The sequence below is a fragment of the Thamnophis sirtalis genome, unplaced genomic scaffold (assembly GCF_051295495.1).
Source record: "Thamnophis sirtalis isolate CommonGarterSnake01/CBP01778 unplaced genomic scaffold, rThaSir2_p1.2 scaffold_13, whole genome shotgun sequence".
Lineage (NCBI taxonomy): Eukaryota > Metazoa > Chordata > Lepidosauria > Squamata > Natricidae > Thamnophis > Thamnophis sirtalis.
Genome location: NW_028261393.1, coordinates 6,599,802 through 6,626,574, shown reverse-complemented (window position 1 = coordinate 6,626,574; position 26,773 = coordinate 6,599,802). Strand labels below are relative to the sequence as shown.

At 45.5% G+C, this 26,773-nt stretch overlaps 2 protein-coding genes and 1 pseudogene across 2 annotated transcripts in view; all 3 read right to left on the bottom strand.

The window, feature by feature from the left end:
* Positions 1–201: 201 nt before the first annotated feature.
* Positions 202–11,385, bottom strand: LOC148042931 (urokinase plasminogen activator surface receptor-like; the record flags this gene model as incomplete). Its single annotated transcript, XM_087727909.1, has 6 exons — positions 202–455; positions 3,037–3,174; positions 4,779–4,922; positions 7,334–7,474; positions 8,327–8,461; positions 11,241–11,385. Coding segments are annotated over 6 exons (912 nt in total), but the record flags the coding sequence as incomplete, so codon positions are not given.
* On the bottom strand, positions 1,203–2,945 carry LOC148042932 (uncharacterized; annotated as a pseudogene).
* Positions 11,386–18,950: 7,565 nt separating the features above from the next.
* LOC106553255 (interferon-inducible GTPase 5) overlaps positions 18,951–26,773 on the bottom strand; it is a 10,299-nt gene continuing 2,476 nt past the window's right edge. Inside the window, exons 2-3 of the mRNA XM_087727447.1 lie at positions 24,905–25,546; positions 18,951–21,063 (exon numbers count right to left, since the gene is read on the bottom strand). Coding sequence (XP_087583573.1) covers positions 19,851–21,063; positions 24,905–25,497 — 1,806 coding nt within the window. The 5' untranslated portion in view covers positions 25,498–25,546 and the 3' untranslated portion in view covers positions 18,951–19,850. The remainder of the gene's footprint in view (positions 21,064–24,904; positions 25,547–26,773) is intronic.

Sequence of the window (26,773 nt, the reverse complement as noted above, 5' to 3'; positions counted from 1 at the left end):
CAGTTGCCTCCTGAAAAAGCACTTTTGGGGATGCCCAGAAAGCTGCACAGATGCGCCTCACCTGAAGCTGAGGTCAATTCAAGGAAGACCTCACCTACTCAGGGTGCAAAATGGGAGAAAGAAAAGCATTTTTAGAAAAGCAACGAAGTTTATGCATCGGGACAGCAGAGGCAAAAACAAAAACAAAAAAACCCACCACCAGAATGTTCCAAATTTATTTCTGTGCCACCGATGAGACAAGGGTGGTTATGGATAGATCTTCAACGTCAACCATAAACTAAGAATCGTCATCAGTCCTGGGTTGCTGAGACTGTGGACTTTGTTACAAAGATTCCCTTTACAACATTTGGCGCGAGAATTTTCTCTCTGCAGCCTGAGATATATATCGGTGTCTCTCCAGCACATGGATTCCGTGGCGCAGCCCCTCTGGATGGTCACGGCTGTGCTTTTATTTTCTGGAAAACAATAACAAAAGTGTATGTAGCCAGGGATGACGCTTACTTTTTTTTTAACATGATTTCTGATCAAACTACCCAGAGAATCTAGACCAGGGGAAGTCAACCTTTTTATACCTACCACCCACTTTTGTATCTCTTTTAGTAGTAAACTTTTCTGGTTCCACCACAAAACCGCGTTCGACTAAAGCGCGCTTGACGAAACCGCGTAGCTGATGTCATCACAGTGCGACAACAGCGCGGAGAAAAAAGTACGCTGTAAACGCTAAAGCTAAAATTAACCCCTAAACCTAAACCTAACCCCCCTAAACCTAATCCTAAAGCTAACCCTAAACCTAACCCTTAACCTAACCCTAAACCTAACCCTAAAGCTAACCCTTAACCTAACACTAAACCTAATCCTAACCCTTAACCTAACCCTAACCCTAACCCTAACCCTTAACCTAACCCTAAACCTAACCCTAAACCTAACCCTAAACCTAACCCTTACCTTAACTTGAATCGGCTTGCTTTTAAAGCGCTATTTAAAGCGCCCTTTTTTCTCCGCGGTCGCTGTTGTCGCCCTGCTGATGACGGCGGGCGCGCTTTAGTGGAGCGCGGTTTTGTCGTTCCACGAACTTTTCTAACCGCCCACCGGTTCCACAGCAATGGTGATTTATAAAGTAGGGAAGTAACTTTACTTTATAAAATTTATAAAGCAGAGTTACAGCAAACCCCTACCGCCCACCATGAAAGCTGGAACGCCCGCTAGTGGGCTGTAGGGACCAGGTTGACTACCACTGATCTAGACGGATAATTAGCACTGCTAAAATTTTGTGCCCGGGAATCCATCCCTAACAGGAGAAAAATTTACATTGCATCAAAAGAAGAATCCCCTGTGTTCAAAGAAAACCACTGCATAGGCTTCTGCAGAACATGGATGCCAGAGGTGGAAAACATTTAGCATCAGCATTAGATCCTCCCATGCTGTGTGGTATACCAGGTAGCCAGGGATCTTCAGTAGTGACACTTCCATTGCCCGGATGAGAAAGGAGGAGGGTTGAGTGTCAGCCTGGCAACCTTGTTAAAATTATAACCGCTACAGAAACAGAGGAAGAAGAATCTCAAGAAAATTTAGGGTGGTGAGGTGGGGAAAGAAATATTACATTGCAAGCCACACAGTCATGTGACAGGTAGGTTTTCCTGAGAGGTGAAGCCATTTGGCTGCACCATATTAACAGGGATGGATGGAGTGATATGATGGATGGAGAGATGGATGGATGAATATATGGATGTATAGATGGATGGAGTGATATGATGGAGGGATGCAGGGGTAGATGGATGGATGGGGTGATATGATGGATGGATGGGTGGAGTGATATGATGGATGGAGAGATGGATGGAGTGATATGATGGAGGGATGGAGGGGTAGATGGATGGATGGAGTGATGGATGGAGAGATGGATGGATGAATATATGGATGTATAGATGGATTGAGTGATATGATGGATGGAGAGATGGATGGATGGAGTGATATGATGGAGGGATGGAGGGGTAGATGGATGGATGGGGTGATATGATGGATGGATGGATGGATGGGGTGATATGATGGATGGAGAGATGGATGGATAAATATATGGATGTATAGATGGATGGAGTGATATGATGGAGGGATGGAGGGGTAGATGGATGTATGGAGTGATGTATGGAGAGATGGCTGGATGAATATATGGATGTATAGATGGATTGAGTGATATGATGGATGGAGAGATAGATGGATGGATGGGGTGATATGATGGAGGGATGGAGGATTAGATGGATGGATGGGGTGATATGATGAATGGATGGGTGGATGGGGTGATATGATGGATGGAGAGATGGATGGATAAATATATGGATGTATAGATGGATGGAGTGATATGATGGATGGATGGATGGAGTGATATGATGGAGGGATGGAGGGGTAGATGGATGGATGGGGTGATATGATCAATGGATGGGTGGATGGGGGTGATATGATGGATGGAGAGATGGATGGATGAATATATGGATGAATAGATGGATGGAGTGATATGATGGAGGGATGGAGGGGTAGATATGATAGATGGATGGATGTGGTGATATAATGGAGAGATGGATGGATAGATGGAGAGAGGGAGGGAGGGAGGATATGATGGATGGATAGATGGATGTATACCAGTAAATGGATGGGATGATATGATGGAGGGATGGATGTGTGGATGAATGGCTGGAGGAATATATGGAATTATAGATGAATGGGTGGATGATGGATGGATAAATGGATGAATGGGGTGGATAGAATGAGTGGCTGGCTGGCTGGGGTAGATAGGGAGACACTGCAACTATGATAAATACATGCCAGTTAACAAGCACCCAAATTTTAATCATGTGATCATGGAGATCCTGCAACGTTCATAAGTGCGAGGACTGATCATAAATCACCTTTTCAGTGCCGCTGTAATGTAAAACAATCCCTAAACAAAGGGTCATAAGTGGAGGGAGACCTGTATGGAGATGTTTTTCCCCCTCCCTCCCTTTCTCTGTCTTTTGTATCAGCTCAATTTGTAAGCCTTCTCTTTACCTCCTTTTACGATACGGAGACATCGGTTCATGGCTCCAGTGCACTTCAAAATCTGCCCTTTCTGAAGAGTGTGCTCTTCACGGCCCGAATCACGATCCGTGTAGCACTGCAGCCCATTGGGCTGTCCTGTGGGGATCTCTGCAAGGAGGGGGGAAATCATAAAAGGAACTGCTCGTTTCTACGAATAAGAAGTGGAAACTGGAATACTGCAATCAATTTTGGTCACCAGGCGACAAAAAAGATGTTGAGACTTCGGAAAAAGTTCAGAGAAGTTGACCAAAGGCCTGGAGACTAAAACATGGGAAGAACGGCTGCAAGTTTTGGGCGTGACCCGACAAAAGCGCGCATGACAAAAGCACGCTGACAAAAGCACGCCGACAAAACCGCAACGTCATCAACGTGCTGACAACAGCGCGGCGACAGAAGGGCGCTTTACAATAGTGCGTCGACAGAAAGCCGATTTAACTTAAGGTAAGGATTAGGGTTAGGGTTAGGGTTAGGGTTAGGGTTAGGGTTAGGGTTAGGGTTAGGGTTAGGGTTAGGGTTAGGGTTAGGGTTAGGGTTAGGGTTAGGGTTAGGGTTAGGGTTAGGGTTTCACCACATTTTACAAGTTGGCCACGCCCACCCAGTCGCATGGCTGGCAAGCCATTCCCACCAGGTCACATGGTTGGAAAGCCACTCCCACCCAGTCACATGGTTGGAAAGCCACTCCCACCCAGTCACATGGTTGGAAAGCCACTCCCACCCAGTCACATGGCTGGAAAGCCACTCCCACCCAGTCACATGGCTGGCAAGCCACTCCCACCCAGTCACATGGCCAGCAAGCCACTCCCACTAAGCAGGCCACACCTACAGAAGAGGTTCTAAAAAATTTTGAAACCCACCACTGCTCTATACCATTTCAGACACTGTCCAATCTCTGCTTAAAAACCTCTCGTGTTAAGAGCACACACAACTTCTGGAGGCAAGTCGTTCCACTGATTAATTGTTCTAACTGTCGTTGTTTCGATGGGCCAGGTCATGTCTGTATCGTCATGTGACCATATTCTGCCCAAATTTTGGGCCAACCCATGACTTACAATATATTTTTTTGCCCAGAACTGGCATTTCCTTAAATTCTGTGAACCTGAACTGTCTTTCTGCCTCTAATTTTATTTCTTTTCCATTTAAAAAAAAACATTAAATAATGACAGTTCATACAGATATATTAACAGAGATGCTCATTTCCCGCTTCTCTCTCAGCAACGCTCTCTGCTTGTTTTACAATGATTATGTCTTATTGTAATCCTTTTTTCTTAATTCAAAGCAAAGGCACGTTTTCCAAACAGGTGTCATCTGTAAATAAATTGTTAAATTGTGAGGTTGCACAATTGTTATGCCATCTGACTTTAGTAACGATTCCAGGCAGAGGAGATTAAATCTGTGTTTCTCAACCTGGCCCATTTGAAGATGGGTGGACTTCCAACTCCCAGAATTCCCCAGCCAGCCTAGAATTCTGGGAGTTGAAGTCCAGGGTTGAGAAACACTGAAGTTATTAATTCATTATATTTCCATATCTCTTTACTACCATCTAGTGGTGAACTGGATGCCGGGGGGGGGGGGAGAGGGAGATAGGTATTTATATTTAAATTTATTCAATGCCTCTATTTCTATATAATCGCTCCAGTTCAAAAGATTCAGGGCACTTGACAATATGACAGAAGATGATGAAAAAAAATGGACAATGGTTTTGTTGGACTTACCTGGAAAGCTTCTATTATTGCAGTTGGATTGGCCACAGACTTTTTGGTCAAGGAAAGCAAAGTCTCGCCCAATCTGGTAGAGCACCTGCAGATCTTTGAAGGAGCTATTTCCACATCCCTTGACGATGGGTTCAAGCTCTTCTCCTGAAGAGGACAATCATCCGATGATTCTTAGGCACCGGGATTCACAATTTATCATAATCTATTCAAAGTGCGTTAGCAATACTTGTAGGAGATAGAATAAGGGAGTGGGAAGCAGCGGTGGGTTTCACATTTTGTTACCACTGGTTCACCCCATGCGCACCCACCCCCTTCTGGGCCTTCTACACATGTGCCTGGCCTCAAAAATGTGGCTAAATAGGAGGGCATAGAGCCAAGGCGGGTGGGCAGACCCACCCATGATTTCCACTACAGGTTCGTGCGAACCAGTCCGAACTCACTGAATACTACCTCTGTTGGAAAGGATCTTAATGTAGGTCTTCTAGCTCAACCCCCTACTCAGACAGTGTTCTGACCCCCCTCGTTCCACACCAAAGCAAACTCCAAGCCAAAGATACTTTACACAATTTATTAACAGACAGACAGCTCCTTGGCAGCAAACCGGCACAGAAAAGCTTGGGCAGCAACCCAGCACAGATAAGTTGTGACAGCAATCAAGCCTGCCAAGCTCACAATAATGTTCTCCAACATTAGTTCCTGTGTTGACTTCTGCAAAAGGGGTGTGTGCACAAGCAGTCCTTTTATAGTCTGGAGAGGAGCCTAATGACCACCAGCTGAGTACAATTACCTCCTGTACTTGTGCAACTGTTCCTGATGCCTATTACCTCTTCGGTGCCGAGCCAGGAACAACTCACTGCTGGCATTCAGATCACTCTCCCTTGTCTCCTCCCCACTGGTCCAAGGCTCAGGCACCTCCTGGTGGCCAACCAGCCTCTCTGCGCCCTGCTCAGAATTGGAACCCTGTCCAGCGTCCTCCACATCCTCCAGAGCCGACTCAGAGGGCCCCTCGCTGTCTGAGTCTGGTGGCAGCTCCAACAGCTCCTGCTGGGCCACAACAGACAGGTGACCCCATACCAGCGATGGTGAACCTTTTAGATACCGAGTGCCCAAACTGCAGGTGTTCGTATGCCCAAATCTAAAAGGTGTGTGCTCATGAAAGTGTGCATGTGGGGAAGACAGGATGTAGAAAGGGGGAGGAGAGAGGGGGAAGAAAGAGTCGGATAAGGTATAAATATGGTGTATGGAGAGCAGAAGAGCCAATAACTGGGTTTTTCTTTTTTTTTTCCTTTGGTAGTTGATGGTAAGATGAATTGATGTAAGTACTTAATAATACAACATGATATTGACTATGTAATAGTAAACATGTGATTATATGCTATGAAAATGGAAAATAAAAACTTTTTATGCTAAAAAAAAAAAGTGTGTGCATGCATGCACACGCATGCACAGACATGCACGTGCATGCACGCATGTGCAGTGGAGACCCAAAGTCCAGCTGGCCAACGGGAGAGGGGGCCGGCAGTGAGCTTTTTTGGGATGCCCGGCACTGAACAGCTAATAGGCGTCAGGAACAGTTGTGCAAGTACAGGAGGTAATTGCACTCAGCTGGTGGTCATTAGGCTCCTCTCCAGACTATAAAAGGACTGCTTGTGCACACGACCCTCTTGCAGAAGTCAATGCAGGAACTAATGTTGGAGAACAGAATTGTGAGCTCGGCAGGCTGGATTGCTGCCAAGGCTTATCTGTGTTGGATTGCTGCCAAGGACCTGTCTGTCTGTTAATAAATTCCGGAAAGTATCTTTGACTCGGAGTGCGTTGGTGTTGGACGAGGGGGGGTCAGAACACCACCCATTACTTCTTCTCCTACCCTCTGGTGCTTTGGAGAATACGTCAACCCGCCCCCACCCCCTCCTCTTCTCTGTGACAGCCCCTCAAATGCTGCAAGTCTCTTATCCTGCCACCCCGCAGTCCTTCTTCTCTGTAGACTACACATATCTCATTCCCTCAATCATTCATCTTACGGGGTGGCAGAACGGGGTGGAATGTAGTCTGGGTTCCCAGAAGGGAGGGGCTGCATTCCAGAGGAACAAGAGAAAACCGTTTCTGTGAGAAAAAGCGGGTGAAGGCAGCACCTCCCTAATAGTTCCCCAAGTACTATGATGCAAGAAGCCTGCTTTAATTTGGGAAGATTCCCATAAGCGCTCCACTAAAAATAATTCCATACATTCCTCTATTACATGTATATTTAACTGGCCAACCTTGTGATTTTTACTTACGCACATACAAACACAAACACTCACATACGGGTTCAGAAGTCCATTCGCAGGTTGGCCAGTCAAATAAAATAAAGCCTTGGTACTTTTAAGTAATTAAAAGCTTCCTGCTAAATTTGTGCTTTTATTTTTTTTTTCCAGCGTGGCTGAAAAGGGAGGTTGCGGGATTTGAAGGTTCTCCAAACCCACCACAATGTTAGCTACAGGTTCTCCTGAATGCAGGCGAATCCATAGCAGCCCAATCCTGCGGCCAAGCAATCTCACATCGACCCCCGCTTGTACCTGGGAGAAAACGCTGGGAAATTTGCACACACCGATCTGTGCTCCCATAGCATTGCCGCGAAGGGGACGTCAGGCCACATTCGGCTGGGTTCCCAATGCAACTTTGGCACGCCAGCCCATTCTGCGATCCGTTTAGGTTGACTGTTTGAAATGACAGGCAAGGAAAGAACTCACTCAATTCACTCGTCCAATTCCATCAGGGAGCCATGCAAACACCCACCCACCCCAAAATGCAATGAAAGGTACTAGAGCAGTGGTGGGATTCAAATAATTTAACAACCAGTTCTCTGCCCTAATGACCAGTTGGGTAGGCATGGCTCGGTGGTCATGTGACTGGGTGAGTTTGGCCAACTCAACGTCACCCACGACAATGGGCGCTTCGCATCAACTGTTACAATGTAATAAGGCTTAACCGGAGAGGCAGTTTCTGTAAGCAGGGCAATAAAGATGAGGCTAGAGACAACACCAGGATGTTTCCTTCCTGCCTTCCTTACAGGATTAGCCCTGTAGAGTGGAAAAAACCGAAAGGAGATTTCTTCCAACAACCAGTTCTCTGAACTGCTTAGAAGGTTAACAATCAGTTCTCCCAAATAGGTGCGAACCGGCTGAATCCCACCACTGTACAAGAGCCTTCACAAAAATGAGTCTGTTAATATTTAAAGTTCTCCTGGTCGTTTTGGGATGCAGGAAAAAAAATAAGAGGATGTGATAGAAGCCCCACAAATTAGTTCCAGGTGTTAGTACCGGCAGTCCTCAACTTACAAGTTGCAAATAGGCCACGAATCAAGAGGTCAGGGATTCCCTACCTACGGCAGCTTGGATTGAATTTGCATTGTTTCACTGCCACCAAATTTTGATCCGTTCAAGGAACTACGGTAGGTCCCGTGGCCTCCAAACCATTGTGCTGCAAAGTCACAAACCCACACAACCCACCTCGGGAAGGTTGCCATCTGGGTCCCAGACACACTTCTGTGGCTCCCCCCTTTTACGTACCAGCCATATGGATGGGTTGGCAAAGGTTCGAAGAACAGCACCACATGGTCCGGAATAAGGAGCCTTCCGTGCCCATGGGGTACCTTCGGCAATCATTGGCGGAGCCACAGCCCTGCTTTGCTGTATCTGCGATCACTACAAGGGAAATAATAAATTGCGATGTTACTTAAACATGGGATAGAAGTCTTTTTTTTTTTTTGCATTTTTTTTTAAACATAACAACATAAAAAAATTACATACAGCATGTCGTTTGGTTACAAGTGTTTTTGCATCCATGCTCTCAAATAGCATTTACAATCACAGATTTTCCATCTAATATAACTAAATACCTCACTTTCATTGTACAACGTATATTCAGTTACGATTAATATTTCTTTCTTTTCAATAAACCCAATTCCCTTACATTCTTGATTGTCTGCTTCATAACAATATACCTTTATATAATCACTTATCCCATTCTGAATATTTTTACAGTATAAAAGAATTTACCAACTGTTTATATTTATATATCACTATTTTCAATTATGTATAATCCCACCAATCACCCATCGAGTATGCTTATGTTCATTATTGTCCTTGTACATCATACATTCAAACAACAATGTTATTCCTTCATTTTTTTCAACAAGGTATTCTAAATACTCGCTTCATATATATACCAATTTTTGATTACTTCCTTATTAAAATTATTTATCAACAACAGGATCTCTTTTTAACATACACTATTTTCTGAAGAGTCTATTTGGAGTTGCACAATCATCTTGTACAGTTGGTTGCAATCAATGACATGATTGACTAGGTCATATAGGTAGTCCTATATGTCTATATGTCCATAGATGTCCATTGTCAGGCCTCCAGCTGGTTCCTTTTAGCAATAGCAATAGCAGTTAGACTTATATACCGCTTCATAGGGCTTTCAGCCCTCTCTAAGCGGTTTACAGAGTCAGCATATTGCCCCCAACAACAATCCGGGTCCTCATTTTACCCACCTCGGAAGGATGGAAGGCTGAGTCAACCCTGAGCCAGTGAGATTTGAACAGCCGAACTGCAGAACTGCAGTCAGCTGAAGTAGCCTGCAGTGCTGAATTTAACCACTGCGCCACTTTGGCTCTATTTTAGAATCTTTGGCTGCCACACACTCTATTATTTTACTATGCTGTCTCATTAGTGGGGTAATTGGGAGGGGGAATAGTTAGGAGCAGAATGTGTTGTTGTCAAAATAAAACATTCCTTTCTAGAAGGCCAAGATCATTCTTTGTCTCCGTATCTCTGCACCTGACCAGAAGTGGATGGGTAGAGATGCAAGCGTGGCAATGGAAGATTGGACCATGTGATGGACTTGTTTAGTGTGGGGGTAAGATCGTAAACTTTCAACTGGGTGGAAAACCCAGGAAGCTTTCAGATTCGTGTTTTCCACAGATGTGCCAACATGTCTCTCTTAATAAATTGAAACTTAGAGCAATAGTTTGCCTTGGACTCTGATTTAATTTTGGATGATACTCGGAACGCTGGACATCCATACATATCCTATATAACCAATTTCGTTGTAATTATTTTGTACGATGGCAATAAAGGCTATACTATACTATATATGTCCTATATGGAACACAGTGGCTTAGTGGCTTAGTGGCTAAGATGCTGAGCTTGTCAATCAGAAAGGTCAGAAGTTGGGCGGTTCGAATCCTTAGCACCGCGTAACGGAGTGAGTTCCCGTGACTTGCCCAGCTTCTGCCAACCTAGCAATTCGAAAGCACATTAAAAAATGCAAGTAGAAAAATAGGGACCACCTTTGGTGGGAAGGTAACAGCGTTCCGTGCGCCTTCGGCATTCCAAGGCCCTTTCCAATTCTGAGTGAGTGAGTGAGTGAGTGAGTGAGTGAGTGAGTGAGTGATTGATTGATTCATTGATTGAAATGGCCTAGGGTCCCCTGCTTGAGCAGAGTGTTGGACTGAAAGACTTCTAAGGTCCTTTCCAATTCTGTTATTCTGAGTGAGTGAGTGAGTGAGTGAGTGAGTGAGTGAGTGAGTGAGTGAGTGAGTGAGTGAGTGAGTGATTGAAATGGCCTAGGGTCCCCTGCTTGAGCAGAGTGTTGGACTGAAAGACTTCTAAGGTCCTTTCCAATTCTGTTATTCTGAGTGAGTGAGTGAGTGAGTGAGTGAGTGAGTGAGTGAGTGAGTGAGTGAGTGAGTGAGAGTGAGTGATTGAAATGGCCTAGGGTCTCCTGCTTGAGCAGAGTGTTGGACTGAAAGACTTCTAAGGTCCTTTCCAATTCTGTTATTCTGAGTGAGTGAGTGATTGATTGATTGATTGATTGATTGATTGATTGATTGAAATGGCCTAGGGTCTCCTGCTTGAGCAGAGTGTTGGACTGAAAGACTTCTAAGGTCCTTTCCAATTCTGTTATTCTGAGTGAGTGAGTGAGTGAGTGAGTGAGTGAGTGAGTGAGTGAGTGAGTGAGTGAAATGGCCTAGGGTCTCCTGCTTGAGCAGAGTGTTGGACTGAAAGACTTCTAAGGTCCTTTCCAATTCTGTTATTCTGAGTGATTGATTGATTGATTGATTGATTGATTGATTGATTGAAATGGCCTAGGGTCTCCTGCTTGAGCAGAGTGTTGGACTGAAAGACTTCCAAGGTCCTTTCCAATTCTATTATTCTGAGTGAGTGAGTGACTTATTGATTGATTGAAATGGCCTAGGGTCTCCTGCTTGAGCAAGGGGTTGGAGTAGAAGACCTCCAAGATCCCTTCCAGCTCCATGTTTGATTGATTGAGTTCTCGTCTGTTGTGAAGCCAGCTGGATGACTCTGAACTAGCCATTCTCTCTCAGCCTTAGGAGGAAGATCTGAAATCGTCTCAGGAAGAATCACAAACCCACTCAAGAGCTCCACACACAGAGACACAAAGAACAAAACTTACATCCATGGTACTTCTTGATCACTGTGAAGCAGGCGTCTTGATTGGCCCTGCAAACTTCCACAGGAGCCTTGGAGCAGTCCCCTTCGTTAATTAAGCACTTATGGCACTCCAAGCTATTGGCTGAAGAGAAAGAATTGACATTCCACCCAACAATTTAATTTCTCAATCTTTCTGATGTTCTCCAGATACGGCGGGACCAGACTTGCAAGAATTCCTGGCTGAGTTCTTCTGAGTTCCTGCCCTGCGCAATCCAGTCTTTCCAAACTCAGAATTTTAGGAATGACAGTTGCCCCATACTTTCCTACCACGCCGATCTGGAAGGACGCAACGGCCCTCTTTAAAGCAAGTGATAAAATTCATAGGACGCGTTGCTAAATTGTGCATTTCGCCTCTCAGTGAAGAGGTGGGCGGCAAATCAGTTTTATAAATACATAAATATAAATAAATAAGCTGCCCATGCTGTCACGCAGGCTTTCTCAGGGGGGTGGGGGGATCTACTGTATTGAGAATAGGCCTACAAAACGTTTTAGGGCAGTCTTTCTCAAGTTTAAGAGGTGTGGACTTCAACTCCCAGAATTCTTTGTGCCGAGTGGGGAATTCTGGGAGTTGAAGTCCACACCTATCAGTTGGTTTAACTCACTTCCCCAAGGAAATTACGGTGTGAATCAAACCGCTTTCTCCTCAGAGGATGAGAAAATAACATCCTAAAACAGTGTTTCTCAAACCTTGACAAGCAGAAGAGATACAGACTTCAACTCCCAGAATTCCCCACTCAGCACAAAGAATTCTGGGAGTTGAAGTCTTCTGCTTGTCAAGGTTTGAGAAACACTGTTTTACGACATTATTTTCTTATCCTCTGAGGAGAAAGCGGTTTGATTCACACCACAATTTCCTTGGGGAAGTGAGTTAAACCAACTGATAGGTGTGGACTTCAACTCCCAGAATTCCCCACTCAGCACAAAGAATTCTGGGAGTTGAAGTCTATAGCTCTTCTGCTTGTCAAGGTTTGAGAAACACTGTTTTAGGACATTATTTTCTCATCCTCTGAGGAGAAAGCGGTTTGATTCACACCGTAATTTCCTTGGGGAAGTGAGTTAAACCAACTGATAGGAATACCTCCTATGCTTGTGGTTTACTGAAATGACAAGAAGCATCGCTATTGCCGGGAGACCATTAATTATCTGGCTATTAATTAATTCATTTTCCCCAAGCTGATTTGTGTTTCCTTTTTAATATTCTTCGCTGGTTCCCAGTGGCGGATTAAGGCTCACTGGTGCCCTAAGCACTGACAAAACATTTTAAAACATTCCAATTCGCCTAGTTTTTCCTTGTTCTCAATTCTACCCGATTGTAATATGATTAATATTTTTGCTTTCAAACAAAAAAAAGTCCAGCTAACCATTGAAATAACCCTTTTTTCTCTGGTTTGTGCATTACAGTCATCCATAAACCACCAAAAAGTTGTCTTCACTAATATGAATTTTGTTTCCTGTGTTCTTATATTGGAGTTTGATATAGGAAAATGCTGCTTTGTATATACGGGGCATTTCACTGAATGTTTAAGGTCTGGTTAGTTGCAGCAACCTTCCTAATGGAATATCTATAGAGATTCTCAGTCGTGGTTGTCCCAAAGGTGCTTTTTCAAAAGGCAACTGGGCTTTGCTTTTCTTTGAAGAGGTTTTGCTTCTCATCCAAGAAGCTTCTTTGGTTTTGTCGGGAGGCAGAACTGAAGAAGCTTCTTGGATGAGAAGCGAGACATCTTCAAGGAAAACAAAAATCCAGTAGCCTTTTGAGGGGGGGGGGGGAAAAAGCACCTTTGGAAATTCCTAATGGAAGGAGGCACCTGGGAATTTCTTCTGTAGCGTGATGTCTCCAGAATGCAATCTCAACTTGAAGCCTTCTTCATCTTCGCCTTTATTTTGTAAACCATCCAGACAACTCTTAGTTTAAAATAACATACCGATACTGTCTCATATACCGAACTACTTCTAGGCTTCATATGTGTCCTGCAAACATTCAAGAAGAGGGAGCAATAATTTGCACTTACCCATCCCGAGACAAAAAATGAAGATTGTAATGGACCCTGTATCCATCACAGCCACTCTATCAGCGAAGAGGGAAATGGAGCAAATTATCATGTGCTTCGGAGACGAGGAATTTGTCCACAATCAGTTTCAGGAAGGAGTTATCTGCTGGATGGGGCTGTATTCTGTTCCAGGACCTTGACAGAAGGATCTATTATAGCAAGAATCTCCAAACTTTTAAGACTGGTGGACTTCAACTCCCAGAATTCCCCAGCCAGCCAATCTTAAAGTTGGCGGGTTTGGAGACCTCTGATCCATAGCAAATTAATATTGCAAATATTAATTTGCAAATATTGCAAATATGTGCAAATACCACATTATAATGCCTTGGTAAGGCCACACTTGGAATACTGCATGTAAAAAAGACGTGGAGACTCTAGAAAGAGTGCAGAGAAGAGCAACAAAAATGATTAGGGGACTGAAGGCAAAAACATATGAAGAACGGTTGCTGGAACTGGGTATGTCTAGTTTAATGAAAAGAAGGATTAGGGGTAGCATGATAACAGTCTTCCAGTATCTCAAGGGCTGCCACAAAGAAGAGGGAGTCAAGCTATTCTCTAAAAGGTAGAAAAAGAAGCAATGGGTGGAAACTAATCAAGGAGAGAAGCAACTTAGAACTGAGGAGAAATTTCCTGACAGTTAGAACAATTAATCATTGGAACAGCTTGCCTCCAGAAGTTGTGAATGCCCCAACACTGGAAGTTTTTAAGAAAATATTGGATAACACTTTGTCTGAAGTGGTCTAAGGTTTCTTGCCTAAGCAGGGGGTTGGACTAGAAGACTTCCAAGGTCCCTTCCAACTCTGTTATTCTATTCTATTCTAATTGTCCATGAAGAGCGAGGAGGAGGAAGTTAAGAGTTTCAAAACTGGCCTCATTACTTTTCTGCTGGAGACAAAGCACCCCTAACCTCCTTCATCCCCATCTACCCACCATCACTCCTTATTAAAAAAAGAAAAGAAAAACCAATAACCAGGATCAAGTACATCCAGACAACTTCTAAGAAAAGATATTCAAAGCCTTAAAGCCCAGAAGAAGAAACTAGAGAAAATGATTTGGCAAGCTGCCCATTTATATTATCTTACCAGCAGCTGATGATCTTGATGAGGCAAAAATAGATCTCCTGGAACGCATCCCTACTGAAATATGGCCAAGGCAAAGAAGACGGTTGGATTGCCTCTCCTTCGAAGGGATAAGAAGAGGGGAGGAGTTTCCTGCTTCCCCAGTGTTCAATGAATAATGCAAATTCAATGCTACGTTAATTTGTTCCTTTTTTTTAAAACCCTTTCAAAAGAGTTCTCTCAATTCAGGTGATATTCTACTCATGGTCTATAATTCCCGTCTCTTCCATTATCTGCCTTCCCTTTACCAAGGAGTATATATTGTATTATAGCAACAGGACTTGGGACTTACAGTATATCACAGAAGTGAGTACACCCCCCCTCACATTTTGCAAATATTTAAGGATATCTTTTCATGTGACGACACTGAAGAAATGACACTTGGCTACGATGTAAAGTAGTGCATATCCAGCTTGTATAACAGTGTAAATGTGATGTCCCCTCAAAATAAAGCAACACACAGCCATTAACGTCTAGACTGCTGGCAAGATATGCTTAAATATTTACAAAATGTGAGGGGATATGCTCACTTCTGTGATATACGTATATGTACCCCCCCCTCAAAGCGCTTTACAATTTCAGCATATGGCCCGTAGCACGCAAACCAACTCAAGCCCTTCAAAACATCATAAGCAAACCAAAAGACTCAACAACACCAGATGAAGAAAAACAGGAGTCTTCTACAACAGGGGTCTCCAACCTTGGCAACTTTAAGACTTGTGGACTTCAACTCCCAGAATTCCTCAACCAACTTCATTGGCTGAGGAACTCTGGGAGTTGAAGTCCACAAGCCTTAAAGTTGCCAGGGTTGGAGACCCCTGCTCTACAATATACATTGTCAGGACTGCAACAACCAAGATGTAGGAGGAACAGGCAGAAGACCGGCAGAATGCATCCACAAACACCAACTGGCTGTCGGAAGACACAACGAAGATTCTTCAATTTCAGTAGACAGATTTAACCCGCGTTTCAATTGGGAAAATGTGACCATGCTAAACCAGGCCGAGCCCAAAAACATCGGGGGGATTTCTAGAAGCCCAGCACTCTGGCAAATTAGCCATCAACAGACACATAGACATAAATAACATCTACATACAGTACAAAAGAGACCATCAACCAGCCCAAAAGAGAACAAAAAGACTCCAGCACCTCTCCACTAATCGTCAGCACCCAGGTCAACGTAGATTAAGGTTAACATCACATCAACGCTCAAGTAAGCAATACCCCAATTAAGAAACTGCTAACAAGTCTACAGTGAACAGCCCACCAAAGAACCTCTAAGACCAACTCCACCAGAACACTGAGAGTAAACTGCACTCCTTACTGGCACTGATTATGTTACCTACCTGCAGAAACCTCTGCAAGAAAACAAGCAAGCTCAGAGAGCACCAAGGACCCCCCCACCCCACCCCAACAGTCTGGATCCTCATTTTACAAGGATGGAAAGCTGAGTCACCTTTTAGGTTCAGTTAGACCACAAGACACGGTCTTATCAGACACCAGGCCGTTAAATTGCAACATGCTCAACCGCTTGGCCAACAAGCAATACAAGGAATCTTGTAAATGTCTATCAATGGTGGCCCCTTCAACTGCTCCATTAAGGTTCAGGTCTTCTCCAGAATAGCTCCTAGGTGGCTTTTAAAGCATAAAATCATACATTTTAGCTTGACAGCTAAAAAATCTCCGGAAACCTAACTTTTAACAAGCTATTTGAAATTTTAACGCGAGGAGGTTGAGGTTCAGACAACGTAACTCAACTGGGTTGAAACGGTTGATGTCGAGTCATTTGTGATTCAGCTTGGCCCAAGAAGCTACGTGCTATCTTAAGCACCACTCCGGTGTCATTTAGAGAACCAGAGTGACTTAAGAGTCTAGTCCAGTGAGTAAGAGGCATACGGTTCAAATAGTTGCAAATAAATAAACCGGGAATATTACATTAAACCACCCTATAGTTTTGCTCAACTACAGCATATTAGTTGAATGCAAGTACACTTTGTTCTCTGGAGCGGTAAGGTTAAACAGGTTGTGTGAATCCAGCCAGAAGGTCTCCCTATGAGTCTGCTCCAATCCCACCAGATTATAGCAATAGCAGTTAGACTTATATACCGCTTCATAGGGCTTTCAGCCCTCTCTAAGAAGTTTACAGAGTCAGCATATTGCCCCCAACAACAATCCGGGTCCCCATAAAGCCCTTCATGGTATTGGATCTGGGTACTTGAGAGACTGCCTGCTGCCAATTACCTCCCACAGACCCATTAGATCTCACAGGGTTGGCCTCCTCCGGGTGCCATCTACCAGCCAATGCCACCTGGCTGTTACCCGGGGGAGGGCCTTCTCTGTGGCAGCTCCGGCCCTCTGGAACGAACTCCCCGCAGGGATTCGGACCCTCACCTCTCTCCAGGCCTTCCGAAAAGCCGTCAAAACCTGGCTTTGCCAGCAGGCCTGGGGGTGATGAGTTCCCTCCCCTCTCGACATGTATGGTTGTGCGACTGTTGTTTACTTTTATTATTTGTACTTTGTTTTTTATGTTCCCCTTTTTCCCCCTTGAATTGTTCGCCGCCCTGAGTCCTCCCGGAGAAGGGCGGCATACAAATAATAAAATTCTATTCTATTCTATTCTATTTTACCCACCTCGGAAGGATGGAAGGCTGAGTCAACCTTGAGCCGGTGAGATTTGAACAGCCGAACTGCAGAACTGCAGTCAGCTGAAGTAGCCTGCAGTGCTGCATTTAACCACTGCGCCACCTCGGCTCTAATGAAGTTGAGTGTGACACCCCTGGTTTAGTGTGATGCATACCCCAAGCCCAGGAAATATAGTTTCGACCCACAAATTGTGCATGGTTTCCTAGGAAGGTTTCCATTTTGGCTCTAAAATCTGTACTCTTGTATAACGTAGAGATCAGGTACTCCTCCCATCGGACACCCCTGCTCTATTTTTTGACTTCCTTCAATCTGACAATCTGCTTTTCTCTCCTGAGGCTTAAGGTGAGTTGGCAACACTGCGCAGTTACAACATTGCCCGAGTGTTTCCAAGGAACATATTCTACCTGATCACAAATCTAACCAACCCCATCTCTTGGCAGCCGCCCTTCAAAATAACAGCATCCTTCTGGGACTGGAATTTGCTTTAGAAAGATGTTATTTTTTAGTTTTCTTTGGATTAGGAGCAGACATCGATCTGATTTAAGACGGGTGGGAGCAACTGCTCAGTTCAGCTTTGAGCAAGTCAATTTAGGGGGTTCCCTAACCAATTCCCCCCAAGGCTGCCTTGCCAAAATGCACCCTTCAAAACGGCAGCATGTTTCATTCTTCTCCTAACCCTGACCATACAAGGAAGCAGTAAAATGAGTGCATTCCAGTGGTGGGTTTCAAAAATTGTTCGAACCTACTCTGTAGGTGTGGCCTCCTTTGTGGGAGTGGCTTGCCGCCCATGTGACCGGATATGAAGATGCTGACGACACTTGTCAGAACCACCTTAAATTACCTCACACACAGCCCTGGCATGCATAAGAATAGGATGTCAACTTGTTTTTTAAAAGGCATCTTTGGTTTGCGTTAAAACAACTTCAACACACGCAATGTTCTGATTGCACCACAAACGCAGTAGTCATCCTTACCTTTCACAGAGCCACTGAGTTTTATAAATAGGAGCATGATAGTGTAGAATAATCATATCCAAGGACCAGTGGTGGGTTTCAAAAAATTTTGGAACCTCTTCTGTAGGTGTGGCCTGCTTTCCGGGTCCACTGGTGGAACCTCTTCTAACCGGTTTGGTAGATTTGACGAACCGGCTCTACCGAATAGGTGCGAACTGGTAGGAACCCACCTCTGGTGCATTCAGTCCAGTGGTGGGATTCAACTAATTTAACAACTGGTTCTCTGCCTTAATGCTGACTCTGTAAACCGCTTAGAGAGTGCTGAAAGCCCTATGAAGCGATATATAAGTCTAACTGCTATTGCTATTAATGACTAACTGGGTAAGCAAGGCACGGTGGTCATGTGACTGGGTGGGAGTGGCCATTGTTGAGGTTGACGGGCACTTCGCCTTAGCTGTGACAATGTAATAAGGGTTAACAGAGAGGCAGTTTCTGCAAGCAGGGCAATAAAGATGAGGCTAGAAACAACACCAGAATGTTTCCTTCCTGCCTTCCTTACAGGATTAGCCCTGGAAAGTGGAAAGAAACAAAAGGAGATTTCTTCCAACAACCGGTTCTCCAAACTGCTTAGAAAGTTAACAACCGGTTCTCCCGAATAGGTGCACACTGGCTGAATCCCACCACTGATTCAGTGCCTGATAGGTTTACCATCTAGCAGAGGAGTCTCCAACCTTGGCAACTTTAAGACTTGTGGACTTCAACTCCCAGAGTTCTCTGGGTGACTCTGGGAGTTGAAGTCCACAAGTCTTAAAGTTGCCAAGGTTGGAGGCCCCTGATCCAGGAGGCCCGACTAAGCTGCTCCAATGATGTCCACATGGGAAGGCACGTCAAAGAATTATTTGAGACATAATTGTATTTCTCTACTATCTTTTTATTAATGGCGTTTGGGGAAACGTTTCTACAGCATGGGAAGAAAGAGAGAGGGAAAGGTTTTGTTTGATCCTTTGCACAGCGTGCCATTTTATATACATTTGATGCTCACGCGCACACACACACACCCCTCCACAGACACACACCAATTGCAATTCAACGTGTATTCTAGATCAATGTTTTGCAACCTCAAGTGTGGACTTCAATTCCCAGAATTCACCAGCCTGCCACCTGACCTGTTTTATTTTTTCAATTCCAATAAACAGACAGCACCTCCCTCTAGTGGCAAGCCAAGGGAGTGCCACCGTAAACAAAGCAATTTTATGAAATTAGGTTGAAATCTTACATTCAACCTTGTTCTCCAACCAAGCCTTATTGGATAGCTCCATGGCTTAGACTGGGATCTAACTCTGGAAAATATGATTAGATCTCGCGCCCCTTCTTTCCCCTCCTCCTTCCACACTTCTGATTCGTCATCCTAAGGCTAGGGGCAGTAATTGGCCACAAAAAAACCCTTAAATTTCATTCAAACTCAGCATGTCCGTGCCAGGAGAGAGAGGAACAATACAATATTTAAAACAATAAATAACCGTAGGGCCGATGGAACCTTCTCAGACAAAGGGAACTTGTCTAAATCTTGTCTCCAGAACATCAAAGCCAAAGCAAGCGCTTGTTCCTAGTCCTCAAGATTTTACAGCCCACAGTGCTGAGGAGCTTGCTATAGGGATGGAAGGTAAGGGAAGACCTCCACGACAAGGCAAGACATCCAGGGAGGGATCAGAAATGGGAACAAGGGAAGTCCTTCTACTACAGCCAAAAGCCGGGCCAGCGGAGAATGACGGGAACTCTAGCTGGAGGGGACCAGATGTGTAAACTGTCTTTAGCCAGGTCCGGCGTGACTTTCGCAGGCCTTCATAAGAACGCGCTGGGAGTCATCGGCGAGCTCTTCTAGGCATTGTCTCAACATGGAGCAGGTGGTATGGAAAGAGATGCCCCCAGAGGCCAGGGCTCCGTAAATGGGGAACCGATGGAGGAAAAGATTGGCTACCATCAGGCCTGTCCCGGTGGCCTTGCCCAGCAAATTGATCACCACATCCTTGTTGATGCTACGTCCTAAACAACTGCGTATTTCCTTTCTCAGGACTTCCATGGACTTCCCGGAGCGCTCAGCCAGACGGTATAAAGATGCGGCATCGAGGCCGAAGTCTTGCCGGTAACTGGACAACTTTTTGAGCAAAATGGTTACGTCGCAGGCGAAGGCCAGGCCCGGCAACGGGACAGCAGCTACCAAGCTGGAAATCAAAGCCACTTTCCAGATCTCCTGCAGAAGGACCTTCTTCTTCTTCTCGATGATCACGGTGGAGACGTTGGGCAGAGAGAGGAGAAAAGCCTGTTGCTTGTGGGCGGGCAGCTCTTGCTCCAGAGTTTCCTCGAAAGCCTGGAAGTCGAACTTGTCGAGGTAGAAATTGCTGAGAAGGAACACCTTGGCGTCGCTCAGCCCAGCCTTGGAAAGCTTGCTCTGGCAATCCTTCTTGATCACCTCCAGAACTTCGGCTTCCGCGGGCGGATTCTTCTTCCTCTGCTCGGCCTCCAAGTCGTTGTCTATCTTGGTGCGCACGAAGTAGAACTGCTTCCCCTGTTGGACAATGGCCTGGGCCAAACGGACGTGGTTTTCTTTAAACCGTTCGGAAGCCAGGATGATGAAGAAATCGTAGCGGGAAAACTCCACCATTTCTAAGTATTTATCGGCCAAGAAGTTGGGCGTTCCTATACCGGGGAGATCCCACAGGACGACGTTGGCATGCCCGGGATAAGGATATGCCGTGGGCTGCATGGTGGTCTCCGTCACGCCCGTGGCGGCCGCCCCTTCCTCTTCGTCAGTCATGCCCCTCAAGACGTTGACGAAAGTGGATTTCCCAGCGCCCGATTCTCCGGTGATCGCAATATCCAGCTGGGCATTCCAGATGGTTTCCAAACTGCACTGGATTCGGGTCACCACCTCGGAGAGGCCCCCGAGTTCGTAGGCTTCCTGGATCTCGGCGATCTCTTTTTCGCTGAACTCTTCGAAGCTTAAGCGAGTGGGCTTCTGTAATCTGTGGAAAGATACGAAGGATGGTCAAAGGTATGGATGGAGATCCAGGGGTGGGCTGCTAGGGGTTGGCAGGAGTTCAGGAGAATCTCTAGCTAAGAATCTGTGCAGTTTGGAGAACCCCCAAATCCCACTCCTGGCTGGCCGTGCCCACTTCACCCCTCCCCTCCCACGAGTCTCCACGCGGCCCGTTTTAAATGCAGATAGGTGTAGTGTTTGCACGGAGGCTCGGGGAGGGCGAAAACAGGCCTACCGGAAGTTCAGGAAGGGCCTCCAGAATCTGGGGAGGCCATTTTCGCCCTCCCGGAGGCTCAAAAAAACCCTCCGGAGTCCAGGAAGGGCAAAAACGCCTCCCCCGGCGTGGTGCAGGAGCCCGACTAGGCCACGCCCACCATGGCCACACCCACCCAGTAACCGGGCAGAGAACCCCTTGCTGAAATTTTCGAAGCCCACCCCTGATGGAGAACCTTCACGTTCGATGTCAGCCAGGTAAAACCCAAACGGAGAGAACACGGCTGCGAAGGAAATATGAAAATATTCTTTGAAGAGTCCTTGGGAAAATAAAGTAGGCTCCCTAAAACAGGAACTATAGACGATTTGGTCTCCTATAATAACAGGCAGGTAGTCCTCGACTTACGACCGTTTGTTTAGTGACCGCTCACAGTTGCAACGACGCTGAAAAAAAGTGAGGTGGCCATTTTTTATTTTTTTTTGCACAACCGTTTCCCCCCCCCCAGTCACCTGATCAAAATTCAGATGTTTGGCAACTGGTTCGTATTTATGACAGTTGCATGATCCCGGGGTTCACGTGATCCTCTCTTGCGACCTTCTGACAAGCAAAAATCAAGTGCCAGATCCACTTAACAACCGTGTTACTAACTTATCAACTGCAGGGGTTCACTTAGCAACCGTAGCAAGAAAGGTCGTAAAAATAGATCAAAAATCACGTAACCATTGTCTGTCTCGGTTCACCCACAAAACTGTGCTTGACTAAACCGCATTGCTGATGTCATCAACAGGGTGACAACAGCGTGGAGACAGAAGCACCCTGTAAACGCTAAACCTAAAATTAACCCCTAAACCTAAACCTCACCCCCCTAAACCTAATCCTAAACCTAATCCTAAACCTAACTCTTAACCTAACCCTAACCCTTAACCTAAACCTAACCCTAAACCTAACCCTAAACCTAAACCTAAACCTAACCCTAACCCTTAACCTAACCCTAACCCTAACCCTAACCCTTAACCTAACCCTAAACCTAACCCTAACCCTTAACCTAAACCTAACCCTAAACCTAACCCTTAACCTAACCCTAAACCTAACCCTAAACCTAACCCTAAACCTAACCCTAAACCTAACCCTTACCTTAAGTTGAATCGGCTTGCTTTCAAAGCGCTATTTAAAGCGCCCTTCTTTCTCCGCGCTGGCTGTTGTCGCCCTGTGGATGACGTCAGCGACGCGGTTTAATCGTGCGGGGTTTGGTCGAGCGCGGTTTTGACGGGTCACAGTCTGTCTCTCCTAGCCACAGAAATGTTGGGGGCAGTGTTGGCTGTTAAGACAAGGACTGCCCTAGTCAAAAATAAATAAATATATCTAACCCAAAATGATTAACTGGTATCTAAATAGAAAAATCCACATTGTCTACAACCACGTCCCAAAATTTGCCCCATGGCACAGTTCATCTAGGTCAATAGCCTAATAAAACACAACCTCTGTAGCTCAGGGTTGAACCATGGAATCCTTGGTGCTCTCAAAGCTGGTTGTTTGCTTGCAGATGTTTGCTTATATTAGGTAACATCCTAACACAACGTCACAACATTGCAGATCAGCCATGTTTACACACCCACAGGAAAGAGGCTACAAGAGGCCAAGGAGGAAACAAAAAAATCCAGAGCATATCCTCCTCCCCAGCAACCAACACTCAAGAGAAGCAGGGACTAATCCCAGACAAACAATCAAACAGAAACCAATAGCCTAATTAAGGGACGACCGAGGAGAAAAAAACCACACCCACATCAACCCTGGCAGAACAAGTTACAGGTAGTCCTTGACTTATGACAATAATGGAATCTGCCCATTTACAGTTTCAATCGTCTTAAAGGAAGTCATTGCACGACCCGTGTGATTTGATGACCTCTTTTGCAGCGGTCATTAAGGGAAGCCATTGTTTCCTACCCAAGTGTTTTTGCCCAAAGCCACAAGTAAATGCCAATGTTGGGCAAAAAATGTAAATCTCGGTTATGTGACCACTGCAAATAGCCACGAATGCAGGGTGGTGGCTGGATGGGTGAAATGCGGCCACACTCGCTATCCAAACTTCAGAACCAGGTGATAAGTACCTATTGGGGAGAATCCATTGTTAACGTGGAATGGTTGCTAAGCAACCGTCGTAAGCCAAAGACTCTCTGTACCGTATGTAAACAGGGGGGAAAACTCCACACTTACTGACCCTGTTGACATTACCTAGTTGCATAGCGAAATATCTACAAACTCAGAGCACCAAGGATATCACAAAGCAAGCTAACAAACATCTACCCTCACATGACAACTAATTGTGTTGTTTATAAACTTCTAAATAGCTACGCCTTCTCTCTTTTGGACTCGTGCTGGAGCCCATCTTCAGGGAACTTCTCTCTCACTCTCTCCCTACAAAATGTGCCCCTTTTCTGAGAAAGAGAAATTCCCTGAAAATGGACTCTAGCATGAGTCCAAAAGAGAGAGGTTCTAGCTAGAGAGAAATTCTCTGAGGATGGACTCCATCACGAGTCCAAAAGAGAGAAGTTTTAGCTGGAGAGAAATTCTCTGAGGATGGACTCCAGCACAAGTCCAAAAGAGAGAGGTTCTAGCTAGAGAGAAGTTCCATGAAGATGGACTCCATCACGAGTCCAAAAGAGAGAAGTTCTAGCTAGAGAGAAGTTCCATGAGGATGGACTCCATCACGAGTCCAAAAGAGGGAAGTTCTAGCTAGAGAGAAGTTCCATGAAGATGGACTCCAGCATGAGTCCAAAAGAGGGAAGTTCTAGTTAGAGAGAAATTCTCCGAGGATGGACTCCAGCACAAGTCCAAAAGAGAGAGGTTCTAGCTAGAGAGAAGTTCCATGAAGATGGACTCCATCACGAGTCCAAAAGAGAGAAGTTTTAGCTAGAGAGAAGTTCCATGAAGATGGACTCCATCACGAGTCCAAAAGAGGGAAGTTCTAGCTAGAGAGAAGTTCCCTTCACTGCTGGCTCTCAACAAATAAAGTAAATGGAAAATAAACTCAATGGGAAGCCAGTAGAACTTCTCTAGTTCTAGCTAGAAAGAAGTTCCATGAAGATGGGCTCCAGCACAAGTCCAAAAGCTCGGAAGACAAAACGTCTGGTCCCGGCGACCGACCCAGATTGGATCCTGCACTAATATCCTGGGACACATCTACAGACCGTCCTCAACTTACAACAGTCCATTTAGTGACCCTTCAAAATTACGTCACCGAAAACGTGAATTGTGTCCCTTTTTTTCAAAGCAATAACCTTTGCAGCATTCCCCACGATCACGTGATCAAAATTCAGATGATGGACAACTGGTTCATATTGATGACTATTGCAGTGTCCCGGGGGGGGGGGTGTCATGTGATCTGCTTTTGTGACCTTCTGATGAGCGAAGTCAAGGGGGAAGCCAGATCCCCTTAACCTGAGTCACTCATCAATTGCAGGGAATCAGCTGCGGCAAAGAAAGGTCGTAAAACAAAGCAAAAACTCATTGAGCAAATGTCTCGTTTAATGACGGAAATGTCGGGATCAATTGTGGTCGTAAGTCGAGGGCCACCTGTGTTCGCCTTCGTTCGAGAGCAAGCTGTCATACCAACCTTTCATACTGGTGCAGGTCCTTCAGCAAATCTTCCCGCAGTTGGGGGCAATCGAGGGCGCCAGGCTCAAAAGCAGAAATCAGGTATACAAAGGGATCCACGAGAGGGATGGTTCCCAGGGATTCGGTACAGGCCTCCCGGAGCGCCCGGAGGACTTCCGACCGATCGTAACGCTGCCCCATCAACCGTTTGAGAGTGTGAAGTTCCAGATCAGCCTTGCTCCGGGCAAAATAGACCTTTTTGCCAGCTTGCCGGGCCTCCAACACAAGGCGGGCGTGAGAATCCTCAAACCTGTCGTCGGTCACCAAGACAATCAGGTCAGCCTCCCTCATCCATTGATCCGCATGGCCCTCGCCCTCCATCGACCGCTCCCACAGCAGTAAATTATTATAAATCGGGTCGGGGTACATGATGGGCTTTTCAGATTTCACCGGAGCCCCCACAGGGGCTGATCCCACATCCCCTTCAGTCATGTCTCGTACGGCATTAAGAAGAGCCGATTTCCCGACATCGGATTTCCCCACGAAGATGATGGAAACATCCCCACAATCGGGGGAACCCGCAGCAGAATTTGGAGAGGTCTTTCCGGACATGTTTGGTGTTCAGAAAAAGATTCACCTTTCTTCTGAGCAGGCTGTAAACCTTTAAAGAAAGAAAATCAAGGGTCAGAGAAGAAAAAAATGTCTTTTCTAAGCTAAAATCAGGTCCTAAGGATTTAATCAAGAGAGATGCAGTGGCTCAGTGGCTAAGACGCTGAGCCCGTCGATCAGAAAGATCGGCAGTTCGGCGGTTCGAATCCCTAGCTCCGCGTAATGGAGCGAGCTCCTATTACTTGTCCCAGCTTCTGCCAGCCTAGCAGTTCGAAAGCAGGTAAAAATGCAAGTAGGAAAACAGGAGCCACCTTTGGTGGGAAGGGAACAGCGTTCCGTGCGCCTTTGGCGTTGAGTCATGCCGGCCACATGACCACGGAGACATCCTCGGACAGCGCTGGCTCTTCGGCTTTGAAACGGAGAGGAGCGTCTCCCCCTAGAGTCGGGAACGACTAGCACATATGTGCAAGGGGAACTTTTACCTTTCCAAATCCTAAGCTTGGCTATACCTATTTCAAGCAGTCACAGATATCGACTAGCAAATCGAACACAATTGGCCACAGGACAAGAGCACAACGAGGATAATAATAACTTTGTTTAATTTCACTGGGTGCCCATAAAAATTAGGATAGGTTCCAACAAGCCTGTTTTTGGCCTGCCTGATGCTTCTGGAGGTGGGGGTAGGAGGGGGGGTGAAAAACAGGGTGCACAGACGCCCTAGGAGGCAAAAAAAACAAAACAGGTTTATCTGGGGAATTCTGGGAGTTGAAGTCTTCCTATCTTCAGAGTTGCCAAGTCACAGAAACCCTGGTTCTCTAACCCAGTGTTTCTCAACCTTGGCAACTTGAAGATGTCCGGACTTCAACTCCCAGAATTCCCCAGCCAGCATTCGCTGGCTGGGGAATTCTGGGAGTTGAAGTCCGGACATCTTCAAGTTGCCAAGGTTGAGAAACACTGTCTTAAAGTGACCAATGTTGGGAAGCTTTAAGAGAAACTATAGAGAAACTCTTTCCCATTTTCTAATTACACAATTACAATTATTCAGCTACTGCTGAGTGTTGGTGACCAAGATGGGGAGGCAGATAAAAAAAATATTGCTTTTTTGGTTGTGTATGTGCAACACACAGAGCCAAGCTGGGCACTTTCCAAATGTTTGACACACTGGACCCAAAAAGTTTGCCTTCACTAGACTTAGTGATTCAATTATAGCCTTCTTTCTTTCTTTCTTTCTTTCTTTCTTTCTTTCTTTCTTTCTTCCTTTCTTCCTTTCTTCCTTTCT